General features: G+C 45.9%; 1 protein-coding gene across 1 annotated transcript in view; it reads left to right on the top strand.

The window, feature by feature from the left end:
• Positions 1-1,981: 1,981 nt before the first annotated feature.
• slc27a6 (solute carrier family 27 member 6) overlaps positions 1,982-20,065 on the top strand; it is a gene marked incomplete at its 5' end in the record, with an annotated part of 37,929 nt that continues 19,845 nt past the window's right edge. The window contains one exon of the mRNA XM_079288857.1: positions 1,982-2,468. Within this exon, the coding sequence (XP_079144983.1) occupies positions 1,982-2,468 (487 nt within the window). The remainder of the gene's footprint in view (positions 2,469-20,065) is intronic.

Genomic DNA, 20,065 nt, shown 5'->3' with positions numbered 1-20,065 from the left:
CAGTGACAGTACAGTAGCTTCTCCTCGGACCCAGTGTGTACTGTCTCTGGTGGAGGTGGAGCACACAGACAGCATTAACCCGCCACAATGCACTCCCTCTGTTATCTGACTGGTAAACAGAGGAGGGGCTCCTCAGCACGCACACCCACTCACTGCAACTGTAGCTGTCGCGTGATTTCACTTCCAGAGAAGCGCCTGACAAGTTGCCTCAAGAAATCAGTCATACAGGAAGTGTGGCGAATTTGCCCTTCAAAATAAAAAACCGCTCGCGCTACACAACTTCTATCGCAGGCTCAAAACAGAGTCATATTTTTTACGTTTGTGATACAGGACTGTGATTTTAGTCTGCATTAATACAATTAACAAGACGCATCTAATTTTGTAAGACAATTTGCTTTGAAGGATCAGAATCAGAACCGTTTATTTGCCAATGTATGTTGACCATACAAGGAATTTGACATGGTGGATAGTGCATAACATCACACAATCAACACAGTGGAAAATACAAGACAAGATTTAAAAATAGAAACATATAGACATTTACAATAAAATATAAAAATATGGTAAATAAACAAACAGATAAGAGTATATTAAAACAAGTATATTATTAAAGTGTCAAGTGTATATTAATAGGGAAAGGAGTGCAAGGGTGTTTAAGAATCTAAAATGAAAGAAATAGAGGCAGGTTCCCAAAAATGTCAATGTTTTTTAAATGAACTCGGTTACGTCACTGTATCTTAACTTTTAGTTTATTTTAACTTGTCTTGAAAAAGAGATTTTTAATCTCAATGGGACTCACCTGGTTAAATAAAGGTTTAAATAACAAATAAAAAAGAAGAAATTGTCATGTAAGTGTCAGAGTCAGCGGGGGTCCCAGGCTTTATTGATGAGCCCAACTGCAGAAGGGCAGGAATTGTTTTTGTGGTGTGAGGTCTTGGTCCTGATGGACCGCAGCCTCCTGACAGAGGGAAGGGACTCACAGAGTTTGTGTCCAAGGTGAGAGGTTCAGGAGGTGAACAAGTCGTGGAGGGACGGCAGATTGACCTTCTCTCAGCACAGCGAATGATACGCTATCATAGCATATATTCAACAATGTATATTAAAAATGGCCCTGTAGTCGTGGTGTTCTAGTGACAAAATTAGTCCACATTTTGTCTGGTACTTTTCTAATTTGTGGAATGTACCTTCCAGACTGTTTTCAATTCAATCAGTTGTCCTTTTGCTGCCTGCAACTGCTATTATCTATTATTATCATGGAGGATTAGATTTCAATTTATAATTATTATTTCTTGTTGGGAAGTTTTAAGGCTCAGTCAAAAATGTCCCGATCATTTTTTTCATGTTACCAGTAACTTTTAATGCTGAGTATCTGCTGAGGCTGGCCACCCACTCATTCACCTGCTCCCCATTCCCCCGTCAGTCCAGCAGCATAGATACAGGCTACCAGACCACATCCATCCATTTGCCACATTGTCTAGTTTGCATCCGTTAGCTTTCCAGCATTGTCTCTCTCTCTGCCTGAACCCTTGCCCCCCTGCCTGTTAAGTTTGTATTCTCAGACTGATCTCCTGGTTTTGAACCTTGCCTGTCTTCGGAATAAAAGCTTCAAACTCTGCTCTTACTTTCTGTGTTTGAGTATACCGTTTTGTGCCACCACTTTCACACTCATTCATGATTATAGCTTTCTGTTTATAATTCTGTCTGTTAATGTTATTTTACTTCTTGTTTGTAATTATTTCATAATCTACACTTTTTTTCCTGCACTGGTGATATTTTGTTATTCTCTGACCCTCAAATTGTCTTCATTTATTTTGAAGCCAGGATTTCTCATGCAACGGTCACACGTCGTGTGGCTTAGCGCCTGTAAACATCACGCTTACATCACGCAGACAGTGTTTGTCACCTGGACTGGAAAGAGTAGCAGAGTATGAAGTGAGCGGCGCGTGTCCCCCCTCCCTTTCACTGTCTCACAGCCGCAGACATGACTCTGTCTATGGGATGGCTCTCGGCCCTGGCCGCGGGTTTTTTCTCCGCTCACGTCTTGCAGATGCTCTGCTTCCCGTACTTTTGGAGGGACCTGACCTTCCTGCTGAAGCTGGTCAGGTACGGTGTGAGGCTGGAGCTGTCCAAGCTGACTTCCAGCGTGCGCACGGTGCTGGACCGGTTCATCCAGCAGGCGCAGCGCATCCCCGACAAGCCGTTCGTCATCTACGACGGACGCGTCCACACGTACCGGGAGGTCGAGCTGCGCAGCAACAGACTCGCCAACGTTTTCCTCGACAGCGTGAAGCTGAGGAAAGGAGACTGCGTCGCTTTGCTCATGAACAACGAGCCTGACTTCCTGTGCGCTTGGTTCGGGTTGGCGAAGGTCGGCTGCTCGGTCGCGTTCCTCAACACCAACATCAAGTCCAGGTCTCTGCTGCACTGCTTCAACTGCTGTGGAGCCAAAACTCTGATCGTTGGTTCAGGTAAAGCTGTGACCTTCGCTTGTGATCACTGGGGGGTTCATCCCCATTCCTCCTGTCTGCTCCATAAGAGCACATCCATACTTTTACATTTCACTTCATTTAACTTCCCTCAAACTGTTATTCATATCTCTGTATCATCAGGTATGTTTAGACTCCTCAACTTCCCAGACTGCCTCTGTTATCCAGACACTGAGCTGCAGGTATTGAGTATGTGGCTTTCACTTATGGCGGTTCTGACCAAGTTTTATCATTCAGTATTTATTTGAATTCTATTTTTTGGACATCTTGAGCCCTGCATGATAATTAGTTCATAATTTTTCTACAGTTCAATAGCTCTGCATTGCAAAATACATCACCTTCTTGGTTCCTATATTATATATATATATATATATATATATATATATATATATATATATATATATATATATATATATATATATATATATATATATATATATATATATATATATATATATATTATATATAATATATATATATTAGTGCTGGGCAACGATTAAAATATTTAACAGCGATTAATCGCATGTATTTCTTGCGATTAATCGCATTGTTATGGCAAAGTTCAACAATGAATTATAAAGTAGTGTATTGCGTACTTTTATTTTAAAAGTACTGCTATATGAACAAAAGGGCAATACTATTTGGTTCACGAGATGCAGGTAGCATGTTTTATACTTCATGTGAATATAATTCATACTTTGTTGGCATCTTATTCTGAAAACCGGATGTTCGTCTGAAGAAACCGGATGTTGTCTCATGTTAATCTTTCCGTGAATCTTTCAACTTTCTTCGCTCGCTCCCGATCTGTGCCGTTTAAATGCGTTAAGGTGAATGTCAGCATATAGGTGCACTAACATGTAAGTGTCTGCTGAGTTGACCACGGAGATCGGAGTGTCTGCTGACTTTACCGCAGCGATGTCCAACTGACTATAGAATGTTTGCTGGCTTTTATCCCACTGCTCTTGTCCTCCTCTTGTTGTTATGTATATGTATTGTCTCTTGTCTTTCAATTTTAAAAAAAGAAAAAAAAAAAAATTATAATAATAAATATATATATATATATATTAGGGCTGTAACTAACGATTATTTTAATAATCGATTAATCGGGTGATTATTTTTTAGATTAATCGATGAATCGGAACAAAAAACAAAAAGCATTCATTTCCAACCCTTTATTCAAAAACAGAACTGATCTTCAGAAAGTGCACAAACAGCTTGCTCCTTGAACATCCCTGAGCTGTTAAAGTAATAATTAAAAAACAAAAAAACAAATGGACCCACACAAAAAACATACACACGTGCACAAAAATATGTATATTTTTGTTTAAAGGGACCTGAGCTGTCAGAACAATAAATAATTTATAAAAAAAATAAAGAATACAAATCAGAAAACAGGATTTGTTTGAACGTCAGAACTTGTTCTCTACACTACACGCACAAACTGAATCATCACCGTGGTGCTCCCGTACTATAGCCCGTACTTTGATGTTCAGTGGTGTTATAAGCATACAGCAGCTCCGGAAGGTACTCAACCCACCTCCTTTTCTGCTCCGGGCGCAGGGTACGCAACAGATCATGCAGCGTCCTATTAAAACGCTCACACTGTCCGTTCCCCTAGGCATGATAGGGGGTTGTGCGACTTTTTTTCATTCCATACAACCCACAGAGACACTGGACAACCCCAGCCTCAAAGCATTTCCCCTGGTCAGAGTGCAACCTTGAAGGGACCCCATAGGGCTGAATCCAATATTTCACCAGTGTCTTTTGCGACCGTTATGGCACGCTGGTCTTTGGTTGGTACCGCAACCGTAAACTTAGAGAACACATCGGTAAAAACTAAGACATTCTCTCGTCCATCGGACGACGGTTCCAGCACGGTGAAGTCCATTGCAACTACTTCCAGTGGCCTAACAGCCAACAAACTCCCCAATGCTGCAACCACCCTTGGCTGTGGTGCTTTGGCAACAATACAACGTTCACAAGTCTTGCAAAAAGCCTCAATGTCTGCAAACATTCCCGGCCAATAGCACCGACTTCGAACCAACTTGAATGTTCTTTCCACTCCTTGGTGCCCATGGTCAGAGTGCATGCGAGCAAGCACCTCCCGGTGCAATACTGCTGGCAACAAAAGCTGCTTAATCTCTCCCTCCTTCTGATCACACAGAGTCCGGTACAGCACACCCCCAAGCTCCACAATCCTTCCCCATTGTCTCAGAAGTCCAATTGTTTTGTCACATTCCTGTAACCTCTCGTCCCTACCAGGTTTCACACCCCTCACCCAGTATGTTCGAAAAGCTGATATTACGGAATCTACCTGCTGCAGACTAGCCAAGGCCGACATGTCAAATGAGGGAAAGCTAGACATAGAAGCTTGCTGGGGGCTGGCACTGGTTTCCTGACACAGAGCCGTTCGATGGGGTTTGGACAGAACACTACGTGTGTCCTGAAAACTTTGTGCCACTCCTCCCCACTCTGTCCCCTTCTGCAGATTAGCAGGATGTTGGCGGCGCGAGCGGTCGCAGCGGCCACTCGCGGTCCCGGAAAAACAGTGTTTTCGTCTTTTTCGTCTAGTTTGTCTAGTCTGCCGCTGTGTTCGTCATGCCCGACGGACTTATATCGCAAAACACAACAATACAGCCGTGAGTTTCTTCTTGGAAAAAGTACAACTTTCTTCAACTTGGAAGCCAAACTCTCCGTGGATCTTAGCAGCCTGGGACTTCTCTGCTCCCCCCATTGTGTCAACCCCCACCCGGTAAGGAGACCGCGCAAGCGGTGCGAAAGGAAGCAAAAGCGGGGGAAGCGTGGAGGTATCCGGGCTAGGCTAGCGGCTAGCCCACACAAGCCGGCAATTCCAACATTACTCATGGCAAATGTCCGTTCACTGGACAACAAGATGGACAATATACGGCTACTCAGAACCAAGCGTGAGGTGAGGGACTGCTGTGTTTACGTGTTCACGGAAACATGGCTCCACCACAACATCCCGGACTCCGCTATTCAACTGGACAAGCTAACATGCTACCGAGCAGACAGAGACATAGTTAGCGTGGGAAAGTCCCGCGGCGGCGGTGTGTGTGTTTACATCAGTGATGCTTGGTGTCGAGACGCTATTGTTGTTAACCAACACTGTTCCCCGCTGGTGGAGTTTATGGTTTTAAAGTGCCGTCCTTTTTACCTGCCGAGGGAGTTTTCAGCCATTCTACTGGTGGCTGTTTATATACCTCCGAGCCCCAACATCAAGGACAGAGAGGAGGCACTCAGTGAACTTTACAGAGCCATCAGTGAGCAACAGACAGCACACCCAGACGGCATTCTCATCGTTGCTGGAGACTTCAACCATGCTAACCTAAAAACTGTTCTGCCTAAAATATACCAGCATGTTGATTTTCCAACCAGGGAAAACAACAAATTAGACCTAGTCTACACATCGATCAAGGGAGCGTACAAGGCGTCCCCCCTCCCCCACATTGGCCTCTCCGACCACCTCACGGTCTTGCTGAAACCGGCCTACAGAGCAAGGGTAAAGGTTACCAAACCGGTTTCAAAACAGGTACGGGTGTGGCCAGAGGACAGTACAGCTGCACTTCAGGACTGCTTTGGTACCACAGACTGGGACATGTTCAAGCAGGCAGCCACCTACAACCATCACATTAACATTCAAGAATACACAGAGACAGTCACAGGTTACATCACCAAGTGCATTGATGATGTAACTACCACCAGAGCCATCACCATCCGAGCCAACCAGAAGCCATGGCTGACAGGGGAGGTCCGCACACTGCTCAAGGCTCGCGACACCGCCTTCAGAGCTGGAGACCCAGCTGGGCTGGGAGCAGCCAGGGCTGACCTGTGCCGTGGCATCAGGAAAGCTAAACGACTGTACACCAGGAAAATCACAGGACATTTCAAAGACAGCAGGGACTCACGGAGCCTGTGGCAGGGCATTAGGACCATAACGGACTACAAACTACCGCCACAGACCTGTGACAGTCACACCTCCCTGCTTAACAACCTCAATGGCTTCTTTGCACGCTTCGAAGCACAGAACAACACACCTGCGCAGAAAACCACCCCCCCCACCGACGACCAGGCTCTGTGCCTGTCCCCAGCCAGTGTGAGGAGCACACTGCTGAGGATTAATACCCGCAAGGCTGCGGGACCTGACAACATTCCTGGTCGTGTGCTGAGGGACTGCGCAGAGGAGCTCACGGATGTCCTCACCGACATCTTTAACACCTCCCTGAGCCAGGCTGTTGTTCCCACGTGCTTCAAGGAAACCACCATCATTCCTGTGCCGAAGAAGTCATCTCCAGCCTGCTTCAACGACTACCGCCCCGTCGCATTGACTTCTACCATCATGAAGTGTTTCGAAAGGCTGGTCATGAAGCAGATCAAATCCACCCTTCCTCCCTCCCTGGACCCGTTTCAGTTTGCTTACCGAACTAAACGGTCCACAGAGGATGCAATCTCCTCCGCTCTACACCCAGCCCTCACACACCTGGACACTAAGAACTCCTACGTCAGAATGCTGTTCATAGATTTCAGCTCAGCATTCAATACAATCATCCCCCAGCAGCTTGTGTGTAAACTTACAGACCTGGGCCTCAGCCCCTCTCTCTGCAACTGGTTGTTGGACTTCCTCACAGAGAGACCACAAGCTGTTCGGGTCAACAACAACACTTCGAACACACTAACACTGAGTACGGGGGCCCCCCAAGGTTGTGTGCTCAGCCCCCTTCTCTTCACCCTGCTGACCCATGACTGTAAACCCAACTACAGCTCCAACCACATCGTGAAGTTCGCTGACGACACTACCGTGGTAGGTCTCATCAGCCACAACGATGAGACTAACTACAGGAAGGAAGTGAACCAGCTGGTCCGTTGGTGCCAAAATAACAATCTCTTCCTCAATGTGGGGAAAACAAAGGAGATTGTTGTTGACTTCAGGAGAACCCACTCCCAACCCCCCCTCCCTCTGACCATCAATGGTGCTGCTGTGGAACAGGTGAGCAGCACCAAATTCCTGGGTGTGACAATCACAGATGACCTCACCTGGAACAGCAACACCACTGCACTGGCAAAGAAGGCCCAGCAACGCCTGTACTTCATCAGGAAGCTCAAGCGAGCAGGAGCCCCCCCCCCCCATCATGCTCTCATTCTACCGAGGCGCCACTGAGAGCATCCTCAGCAGCTGCATCACGCTGTGGTTCGGAAGCTGCACCGCCTCCAACCGCAAGAGCCTGCAGCGCATTGTGAACTCTGCCCAGAGGATCATCGGAGTCTCACTCCCTACACTACAGGACATTTACAACACCCGCCTCACCCGCAAAGCACTCGGCATTGCGGGTGACCCCACCCACCCCTCCAACAGCCTCTTCAGCCTCCTGCCTTCAGGGAGAAGGTTCCGCAGTCTCCGTTCGAGCTCTACCCGGCTGAGGAACAGCTTCTTCCACCAGGCGGTCAGGATGCTGAACTCTCTCCCTCCCTCTCTCCTCTCGCTCCCCCTCTCTCCCCCCCTGCCATCTCTCCCCTGACCTCTCTACCCTCCCCCTCACCCACCTTTCCCCTTTGCCTCAAATGGAACATACCAGGACATCTACTCCCCCTCACACCCCTTCCCTCATCCAGCACCAGTCACTTTTTATCAGCACCAGTCACTTTTTATCAGCACCAGTCACTTTTTATTCTCTGCTGCTACTTGTTTAATCCTTTATCTAGGCCCTTATGTTCTTAACTTTATTCTATTTTATTCTATTATATGTTATATGTTCATGTCTATATTACACTGTGGGACTGCGAGAAACGGCATTTCGAAATTTCTGTATGCATAACACATGTGGAAACTTTGACAATAAAGTGAACTTTGAACTTTGAACTTTGAACTCTACATACTGCCTAGAGAGAGCATCCGCCCCCGCATTCTGGCTACCTGGCCGATACACCAACTGAAAGTCAAACTGAGCCAGTTCAGACACCCATCTCTGTTCTACAGCTCCAAGCTTTGCGGTGTTCAAATGGCTTAGCGGATTGTTATCAGTAAACACTGTAAACTTGGTCCCAATCAGATAATCCTTAAATTGATCCATAACAGCCCACTTCAACCCCAACAGCTCCAGTTTCATGGCGCTATAGTTCTCCATATTCCGCTCCGACGACCGGAGGCCCCGACTTGCATATGCAACCGGCCGTCGCTGTCCCTCCCCCTCTTGCGACAACACAGCCCCCAACCCTTGATGGCTAGCGTCAATCTCCAGGAAGAATGGCTTGCTAAAATCTGCATACCCCAACACGGGAGCGGAAATTAACTTTTGTTTTAATGTTTCAAAAGCATCTTCACAGGTTGCATCCCACAACTGGCCAAACACGGGGCGCGAAGAGGCTTTCCTCCCCCCTTTAGCTGACAGCAGTGTGAACAGAGCGTGGAGGGGGACTGCCAATTTAGCAAAGTTTGTCACAAACCTCCTGTAGAAACTAGCGAAACCCAGGAATGATTTCAACTCCGCCACACTCTGCGGTCGACGCCACTCTGCAACTGCCCGAATCTTCTCCGGATCAGTAGCCACTCCAGTAGCTGAAATGACATGTCCCAGGTAAACAACTTCGGACTGAAAGAATGAGCACTTACTCAACTTGACCTTGAGATTAAACTGCCCCAACCGGGACAACACCAAATCTAGGCGCTCAAGGTGCTGCTCAATGGTAGATGAAAACACCACAATGTCATCCAGATACAGGAGGAGCGACTGGAACCTCTGATCCCCCAAAATTCGTTCCATCAACCGCTGAAAGGTACCTGGCGCATTACAGAGCCCAAACGGCATCCGTGTAAATTCATACAAGCCAAAAGGAGTGCAGAATGCGGTCTTACTGCAATCTTTCTCAGCCACTCCCACTTGATGGTAACCACTCGCCAGGTCCAGGGTGGTAAACCACCTTGCCCCGCTCAAAGCATCCAAGGACTCTTCGATACGTGGAAGAGGGAATGCATCTCGCCGTGTTCTCGCATTAAGCTGCCTGTAATCCACACAGAGCCTTAGCGACCCATCTTTCTTCCTCACTATCACCAAGGGGGAGGAGTAGGGACTACTGCTTTCCCTGATAATGCCCTGCTGCAACAGCTGTGAAATATGCGTTTTGACTTCCTCATACTGACTTGGGGGTATACGCCGGTAGCGCTGCCTCACTTCGGCTTCATCCAGGACTGGAATCTCATGCTCTATCACGTTTGTAAATCCCAAATCCATGTCTGACTTTGGGAAGACCCCAGAATGTTTACTCAGGAGCTGCCTCACTTTCCGTACCTGTTCAACAGTCAGCCCTGGAAATTCCTGTGCGGCTACCTCCGGGCAGCTGCTGCCGCTCCGCTACCCCACCAGTCTGTTCGCACAAAAATACTCTCTTCCTGCGGCCCTACTCGTTCAAATGCTACAGGGGCATTACCCCCTGACACCACTTCCACTGAATGTATTGCGCAAAGACAGGTCTGAGATGCAATGTTCGCATCCACATGTCCTACATTCATGACCGGCACCGCAACCTGTCCATTCGCCACTGGAACCACTGCATTGGAAACGAGTAACTCCCCCGGGAGGCTCCCTTCCCCCGCCCCCAATGACTTCACACACACAAATGAGCCTAACAAAGTCTGCCCAGGTGGCACTGACACGGGTACAAAACACATGGATCCCGCCGGAACACAGAAAGGTACGGTGGAATAGCCAACCCCTATAGGTGAAACAGCCTGCGCCTGCTGGCAAACCGAGAATGCCAAACCCCACACTTCATCCGAATCAGACGCCGAATCCTGCTCAACATCTGATGCCAACTGCTCCATTTCATAAAACCGCTTGATTACGTTCATGCCCAATATGCAAGGAACAGCTATTTTCCGATGGAATGTCGCGGTGTCCGTCGGGTCCCGAACAACCAGAATGCCCCTCCCACTTGCCACCTGGCCCAAGGCACAGACATCCCTCTCGAAATACCCCAGGTAAGGAATGCCCAACCCATTTGCAGACGACAGGGAAAGCCACTCACAGGTTTTAAGAGTTGGCCTAAAATGCTGCTCAAAAAATGTCTCTGTAATAGTTGACATGTTAGACCCAGTGTCTAGGAGGCATTTAACCTTCACATCACCCAACTAAATTTCCACAGTTGGACATTTGCCGACCAAACATTCATATTCCTGCTTTGGAACTTCAAAGTGTGAGCCCGACTGAACCTCACCTGTAGCTGGACTCATTACCACAGGGGGGGAGAGTTTCCCTGCTGCTCAGCTACCTGGGCAAGCCTGTCACGGGAGACCTCATGGCGCAACACCGGAGCTGCCCCTCTGTTTGGTGCTCGTACCCGACACTGTCGCGCCATGTGACCCGCAACCCGACATTTAAAACAAATAGGCTGACCATCAGCGTCAAACCTCGGCTGATCCCCACGTACCCCCTGCCAGCTAATCCCTAGACCGGACAAATCAGACACTTTCCGTGCCAAATCAAAAATCTGAGCCTGCTGTTTCTTAAGCGTGCTCTCAACCTGGACCTGCTGTTGCTTTAAAGTTTGCAGAATTTCCACCAGCAGTGGGTCAGGTTCGGGGAGGGCAGCCGCAACAATTGTATTGGACTCAACAGCTCCCATCTCACATGAGTTTGTCACCCGCCGACTCTGACCACCCGCTGGCTCTCCATCGTCCCACCTCAACGCCTCCTCGCGTAACCCAAAGAAAGTGATTTTATTATTCTGCCGAATCACCTTCTTTAGCTCTCTACGGAGCGCTAAATCCCGAACATTCTCGGCAAATTGGTCACGTAACGCAAAGTCACTACACCAGGCCTGCTTGATGTCACAATGATTAATATCATCAATAATAGCCATCAGCCCGTGCGAATACTCCCTGACAGATTCCCTTTCTCGCTGCCTCCGGTCGAAAAATTGTTTTTGCAATCTGGTCAGGGAATCAGGCTGCCCATATACTTCCTTCAGGATATCCAGAATGCGCCTAGGGTCTCTCCTCTCACTCTGAGACCAATAACGTACCTCCTGTCTGGCTTCCCCACCCAAATGGTCATAAATGTACATCGCCTTCTCAGTATCCTCAAAATGACGATAACCCAAAACTGCATTTATCTCATCCAACCACTCGTAAAACTCAGCACAGGACCCTTCATTGAAAACCGGACACTTCTTTTCCTTTGGTACGTAAATGACACGCTCTCTACCCCTCGGCCCAGCAGCACCATCCCCCAGTACTCCTGTTTCCTCCGGTTGTGGGGAAGACAGGGCGCGGGATGTAACGGGAGAACCCTGTCGTTGCAACTGTTCATTCAAGGAGTCATTAATGTCTTTTAAGGCCGCCATAGCTGCCACCACCCTCTCTTTCAGGGCCTGTAGCTGCTCTTGAAGTTCGTCCATCTTCACCGTTCGCACCGTCCTCACCAGCTGACGACCCCGGCTCTTGTAGCTGTGTAGACTTCGTGAGACCCACTGCCTTGGTCTAAAATCGTTTGCCTTCACCCCAGTCCTGCCCCTCCAGCCCTAGGCCCAACCAAACTGTCACTGCCTAATTGTACCCTACTCACAGCGCCAAACTGTAGCACCTAGTTACCACAGAGATCCGGTTCACAACACCGTAAAGGCACATACACACAGGAAGCAGTGTTATAAAAATATAAATGCTTTATTGGTACAACCTATGTGGAGTAACCAGTGACAGCTGGTTTAGCAGGCAGGAGGAGTTCACAGACCAGGCGATCAGATAGATATCAAACCATTTAAAGCCAAATAAACAAAACAAAAAGACCAAGGCAGCGTCCCACTAACTAGAAAAGAAATGAAAACAAAAACATAAGTACTCACCAATAACTGCCAATAACCAGAAAACCAACACAAAAGATTATCCTTCCACCCACCTGTTCAGCAACCCAGCCACCCCCACTTGGATTCCCCCCCAGCTACCATTGGGTGCACTGCTCAGGAAACTCTAAAATAACACAAATACACCATTACATATCCCTTAATTATACAGAATTTCCCCAGCACATGAAATACATAAAAGGATATATACCTGACACAGCCATCCCCCAAACACACGCTGTCCCCTCCGTAACTGACGCCTCTCAGACACTGCGCTACTGACGCAACGTATGCGGCCTCACCATACGGCTCCGCTTGTTGTGGGAGAGAAAGCAGGTTGACTCGCCCCCCCCCCCCACTTGTGGCGGAGACCGAGAGCAGATTCAGCACAGCCGCTCGCGACGGCGGAGAGAAAGACACAGGACGCGAGTTGCCCGCAGGTGCCTCTTTTCACCTAATCAGGACCGTGCACCTCATTACTGGTCCGACGGACCCACTAGTTACACCGTCAGTTCCACTTGGTTACAATATCATGTCGCTTTTGCATATCTTGCAATGAACACACCTTTTCAATGTATTAAGTGTGAAATGCTCCCACACCTTGGCCGACTTAGGTCGTACTGATTCCTCTGCCTCCGCCATGTTTCAGAACAACGTTACGGGTCAGATGGTCTTTCCTCTGTTGTAAATTGTTTGATCGCATGTTTACTTTTATTGTGAAGAGCATGAAAACGGAAGTGATTTTACTGTGAAGAGACAGGAAGTAGCATGTGTTGAACACGGTGGAGATTTTGCGAAGTAGTGATGTCTCTACCAGCAAAGCCGTTGTTTAAATCAGGCATATGACTCTGAGGCTCTTATAATATTGCACCGGGTAGACAGACAGGTTTGTGTTGTGCAAAACCCCTGTTGCACTGATGTGTACGGGTGGGCGCACACACATACACACACACACACACACACACACACCCACCCTCTCAGGCGGGCTCCTCAGTTCAAGGGAAGTCCAAGAGCTGATGCAGCAAGATCACACAAAGAAGGAGGACTGAGACGCCACCTAGTCTAGAGAAGACAGAAGGGAAATTCCCAGACAAAGTGAAAAAGACGGAGTCAGCGGTTTCAGGAAGAACCTATGAGGCGGTCAGATCAGTAAGAGTAGCCTCGGGGGCAAGCATAAATAACTTAGCCTTGACAGTGGCGTCGCTAAAAATGCTGAGGAGCTCATATGGACCACGAAGGCAGACCTGGCTTTCAAGGATTACGCTGAAGTAAGGGTTTTTGTGTCATCAATCAAGTGATGTGAAGGGTAGGAATCCGTTTGAAGTCAGACATCTGAAGCCCGTATTAGTATAAATACCAGCAGTTTTGAAACAGCAGACACACTTGGAGCAGAACCTTGGAAGCAGCTTTGGAGAAGGAGTTGAAGGAGTCTCGAACCCCGTGCGGCCTCCTGCCTGCACGGGGTGAAACTTTAACTTTTTACAGAATCTCCGGACTTTGAGAGTCGGAGGTTTTTAAGAAAACTTAGAAGGTTTTTTGAAGTCTAGTCAGGAGAGAAGGCTCACTCTGTCCAGTCCTGCGCTGGGTGAATCATTAACTTTTTCCTCCTTAGGCTAAACAGCCAGCCCGTCTGCTGGCTGAGTCAGCTTTTTACAGATCCTTTGTCTGTAAACTGCTCTGAAGGGGTTTTTGAATACTTAGGTGATTTTTTCTTATATTTTTCAGTTAACGATTTTCCTCTGCATTTTGGACCAAGAGACTATACTTTGATTTAAATGCAAATAAATAAATAACGAATTAGTTTCTTCGACCAAGTCCTTTTGATCATATTTTCCTGAGAAGTCAGCCCTGGAGAGGGGTCACACCTCAGATGTTCCCCTTCATCCCCTGAGGTAAGTTGTGTTTGATCCAGCTCGGTACATTACTGATGGCATTCTTGAAATGCCCAAACCACACTGATACTTATTCGAATAATAAAAAAATAAAAAAATTAATAATTATTAATTTTTCAATTTTTTTATTATCGGATTAAAAAATCGTGAGGGGTCACCCCCCAGATATCACGTAACATGGCGCCCGAATAGGGACCCGTGAGGGATTAGATCCTAGAAACACTAGAACGTGTAATATGGGAAGAACAGAGGTTCCCTCTCGGGTTAAAGTACACGGATCCTCCCGAGGATAAAAGAACAGTGATGCAACCTTCCCTACCAATTGTTGTTCGTAATAATATCACTGTTATATTATCGCATGGCTAGTGTGGGGTAGTATTACAGTGTTGATTTTAGTTAATATTTATTGCTGCAAAATTTAGAAAGCCCCCCTCCTTGCTCCGAGCAGAGGGAGCAGGCAGAGGAGGGGAGGCAGCTCCCCCCCTCCTTTTTGTTCAGAGCAGAGGGAGCAGGCAAAGGAGGGGCGGCCCCCTCCTTTTTGCTCCTAGTAGAGAGAGCAGGCAGGGGAGGGGAGGCAGCTCCCCCCCTCTTTGTTCAGAGGTTAAGTTCCAGCGAAAATCTAACGGAAGTACTCGGTCCTTCGTCATCAGCTGTGGCTGCTCTGGTCGCTGCCTCTGGTTGACGTGGGCGGGCTCTTGTGAACTCATGACAATGTCACAGGTGACAGCTAGTTTGGAAGGTGTCTTGACTGCAAAGAAAGAAAAAAGCAGAGACTCAAGAGAGATTAGGCCCTAAAACACGAGAATGTGTAACATAGGGGATCAGATTTTCTCTCTCGCGTTAAAATCGTAATAATATCACTGTTATATTATTGCATGGCTGGATACCTGAGAGGCCTTAGGCCCTAAAACACTAAAGGTGTGAAATAGGGGATCAGATTGTGTGTCTCTCAGGTTAAAGTCAAAAACGCTCCCTCCTTGTTCAGAGGAGAGGGAGCGATCAGGGGAGGAGGGGCAGCCCCTCCTTCCCTTTCTTTCAAGGCAGCTCAGAATGAGCTAGAATAGTGGTGGCAAAGAGACTTCACTAAGGAAAAAAGCAAACCGCTCGCCCACGACAAGCCACGACAAGCAGACTAAATGGCCCAAGCCAGTCCGAAAATGGCTGAACCTTCCCTTATCTTTCCTTCAGGGTGGAGAGGGAATGATGCACTCACTGAGGTCCTGCTTGAACAAGCCTCTCAAATAGGGACCAATATGCATGAGGGATTACGAAATGAGGGACACGACAAGGTCAATAGGTTTTTTTAAACAAAATCTAGTTCCTCTTCCTAACCTTAGAACACATCCAACACAAAGTGAGGTCACGGGTCAACAGTGAACGATGGTTGATGGCTTCAAGACAGCTACACCAGGAAAAAAGGGAAAAAGGCAAGCCAGTATCCCAGCAAGCATGAGCCTCACGTTGACTTCTGTGACCTCACAATTTACATTCCACAAGCCGGCTGGATCCTCAACGCCTCAGGGGACATGATTTTGCCTAGAATGAGCCTGGACAGCCATCTATTGGCATTCAGGGGAACTCCAAAATCACCGTTGCTCTAAATATAGTTTGGGTCTTTAATCCTTTAAAAGTATATCATTTTTTGTTTGTTACTTTACCAGTTCAATTCTTATCAGCCGTATATTTTACACGAGCTTCTCTGATTTTTCAGTTTCTCCTGTGAGGACATTTTGTTCATTTCTTATTTTATATTTTTTACGATCTTATCCTTTATATTAAGTAGGGATTATATACACATCGTTTGAGTGTTTTATGCAGTTGTTACGGACTGAGCATTTATTTTTAGTTTTAAAACTTTTTCAAACTTTTAAGTTGAATATTCTAGTTAAGGAAGGAGAGAGCCTTTTCAGATTTTTATGTTTTGATTTCTACACGATTTCTACCCTGGTCATTATGTGAAAATGAATCTTGGACCAGATGACTGGCCCAGCCCAACGATCTATGATCCTGATCTGTGCTTTCGTATGGCATACAGAAGGGCGAGGGCAACAGCAGCTAACAATATCCTTCACGATTGTATAAAACTTAATCGGCTGCGAGATAGCACGCCTCAGTCTAGAAAGGACAGGTTGAAACAGGTAGTCATTTAAGGTTTTCTCTTTCTTTGATACTTTACTGCTATTTTTGTTGAATACTTTTATCCTCATCCCCTGGATATATTGGGTTTAACCTCTCATCCCTGAGGTCTCCAGGTTAACCACACCGAATCTCCAAGCTCGGGGCAGGTCCAGTTGGACCGGCGGGTTGTACCACTGTCGGACTCGCCAGAATCACCCACTGCTATCTCTCCCTCTCTGTCTCCCAACGTCAACATGACCCTGACCTCTGTCCACTCTGTGGACGAAGAAATCGATCCCCGAAACGTGTACGGGCCCTTACGTGATGCAACGGACCTGATGGACCATCAGCCCATCGGGGGAGAACCGGCCTACGCTGACCTGGGTCCTTATCAGTATCCAAATACTGAAACTGGACTTTCCGTGGGCCCGGGGGCCTGCATCGACTCTAACGACCAGGGTGTAGAGGAATATGTCCTCTGGGACAGAAAGCGGGCTGAGACAGGTGGCGTCTCGGACGGGAGATGCTGAACTATCGACAGTGACGTCTGCTGGCGTGGCTCGCATGTGACTCTGGACATTGACTTTTCTGCTCTAGGAGAGAGAAGAAAAGAAAAAATACAAAAACAAAGAGGTTGTGGGGGTATTTTGTATTTTCTGATATGTTCAACGTTTTGTATCCTGTACTTTTATGATATCTTTGAGAGGTGGATTTTGTTTTTGGGGATGGGGAGTGTTTTACTTTTTAGCGTTGCTTTTTCTTCTTTTAAACTATGTTTTCAGATAGGATTCATTTTCCTTTTCCTGTCTTTATTTCAATGATATAATTTCATGTGTTGTGTTTCAATATGATTCAGATTCCCATTGTTTTTCTGGGAATACCTGCTTTTGTGCATTTTTGACGATACAGAAGTTATGATGGACCTCTACTGTGAGAGTATGAGATGTTCTATTTTTCGTGTATCTGGTGCCATTCGAGAGAGGGTGTTAGGCGATGTGGCGAATTGGCCCAGATCGCAAAGAAAATGGTTGATCTTCCGTTCACTGAGATAGACATTGTCAAAGGTTTTAGCCTCAATTAATCCTGGTAGCTACCTTTTGTGTGATACAAGAACGGAGGTAGAGACAAGTCACGATTCGCAAGAGAGGGTGTTGAACACGGTGGAGATTTTGCGAAGTAGTGATGTCTCTACCAGCAAAGCCGTTGTTTAAATCAGGCATATGACTCTGAGGCTCTTATAATATTGCACCGGGTAGACAGACAGGTTTGTGTTGTGCAAAACCCCTGTTGCACTGATGTGTACGGGTGGGCGCACACACATACACACACACACACACACACACACCCCCACCCTCTCAGGCGGGCTCCTCAGTTCAAGGGAAGTCCAAGAGCTGATGCAGCAAGATCACACAAAGAAGGAGGACTGAGACGCCACCTAGTCTAGAGAAGACAGAAGGGAAATTCCCAGACAAAGTGAAAAAGACGGAGTCAGCGGTTTCAGGAAGAACCTATGAGGCGGTCAGATCAGTAAGAGTAGCCTCGGGGGCAAGCATAAATAACTTAGCCTTGACAGTGGCGTCGCTAAAAATGCTGAGGAGCTCATATGGACCACGAAGGCAGACCTGGCTTTCAAGGATTACGCTGAAGTAAGGGTTTTTGTGTCATCAATCAAGTGATGTGAAGGGTAGGAATCCGTTTGAAGTCAGACATCTGAAGCCCATATTAGTATAAATACCAGCAGTTTTGAAACAGCAGACACACTTGGAGCAGAACCTTGGAAGCAGCTTTGGAGAAGGAGTTGAAGGAGTCTCGAACCCCGTGCGGCCTCCTGCCTGCACGGGGTGAAACTTTAACTTTTTACAGAATCTCCGGACTTTGAGAGTCGGAGGTTTTTAAGAAAACTTAGAAGGTTTTTTGAAGTCTAGTCAGGAGAGAAGGTTCACTCTGTCCAGTCCTGCGCTGGGTGAATCATTAACTTTTCCCTCCTTAGGCTAAACAGCCAGCCCGTCTGCTGGCTGAGTCAGCTTTTTACAGATCCTTTGTCTGTAAACTGCTCTGAAGGGGTTTTTGAATACTTAGGTGATTTTTTCTTATATTTTTCAGTTAACGATTTTCCTCTGCATTTTGGACCAAGAGACTATACTTTGATTTAAATGCAAATAAATAAATAACGAATTAGTTTCTTCGACCAAGTCCTTTTGATCATATTTTCCTGAGAAGTCAGCCCTGGAGAGGGGTCACACCTCAGATGTTCCCCTTCATCCCCTGAGGTAAGTTGTGTTTGATCCAGCTCGGTACATTACTGATGGCATTCTTGAAATGCCCAAACCACACTGATACTTATTCGAATAATAAAAAATAAAAAAAATTAATAATTATTAATTTTTCAATTTTTTTATTATCGGATTAAAAAATCGTGAGGGGTCACCCCCCAGATATCACGTAACACATGATACTTGCTTATTCACGACAACAATGATAACGATAAGTGAAAACCTAACATATATATGTCGGGTGCAAGAGCGCGGTGTGTTCACTGCAACAGTTGTTAAACTGCAGTTTTCAGGAAGTAAAGTGTTCCGTAAAGTGTTCCGTCTTGGTCGTCATTAGAAGCTCCACTTCACACAACAACTGCTGTGCTCCGCTCTTTTTTTCCTTTTTTTTTCTCAAACATCTCCGCGACTTATTGAGTGGCATAATAATCGCGCGACACAACGAATCGATAATGAAATTTGATAATCTATAAACTTGATAAACTATTTTAATAATCGATTATTATCGATTTGTTGTTGCAGCCCTAATATATATATATATATATATATATATATATATATATATTAGTTAGTTATATATATATATATATATATATATATATATTAATTAGTGCTGGGCAACGATTCAAATATTTAATCGCGATTAATCACATGGATTTTTTGCGATTAATCGCGATTAATCGCATTGTTATGGCAAAGTTCAACAATGAATTATAAAGTAGTGTATTGCGTACTTTTATTTTAAAAGTACTGCTATATGAACAAAAGGGCAATAACATTTGGTTCATGAGATGCAGGTAGCATGTTTCATACTTAATGTGAATATAATTCATACTTTGTTGGCATCTTATTCTGAAAACCGGATGTTCGTCTGAAGAAACCGGATGTTGTCTCATGTTAATCTTTCAGCTAACTTTCAAAGTCCTTCGCTCGCTCCCGATCTGTGCCGTTTAAATGCGTTTACCGTGAATTTCAGCATATAGGTGCACTAAAATGACTGACTATATGATGTTAGCTGGCTTTTATCCCACTGTTCTTGTCATCCTCTTGTTGTTATGTATAATGTATTGTCTCTTGTCTTTCAATAAAAAACAAAAAACAAAACAAATTATAACTAATTTTAAAAATGCAGTAACATCAAAAGTAAAAGTACGTAAATTATTATTATTGATGTATTAACATGCAAGCAGTAGTAGCAGGTCAGGGCGGAGCTCGTTTGTAACTGATTTATATTTATAACAAATTGATCAAAGATGTCAAAGTGTCTCCAAGCGGAGGAGCTTACTCTCACTGTCTGACAGAGCAACACATTTCGAGATGTCCCCTTGGACTGAGAAACTGATTGACATTTTTCTGACATTTTAAGGAAATAGCTAATAATTGATTTTAAATTAAATAATTATTTTTGAATACTTTCTTTTTAATTCATGGGCTAAAGGCTCATTTA

This window comes from Melanostigma gelatinosum (genome assembly GCF_949748355.1).
Source record: "Melanostigma gelatinosum genome assembly, chromosome: 18".
In the NCBI taxonomy this organism is placed as follows: domain Eukaryota; kingdom Metazoa; phylum Chordata; class Actinopteri; order Perciformes; family Zoarcidae; genus Melanostigma; species Melanostigma gelatinosum.
The sequence above is the reverse complement of the archived record's forward strand: the minus strand, read 5'-3'. Positions and strand labels throughout refer to the sequence as shown.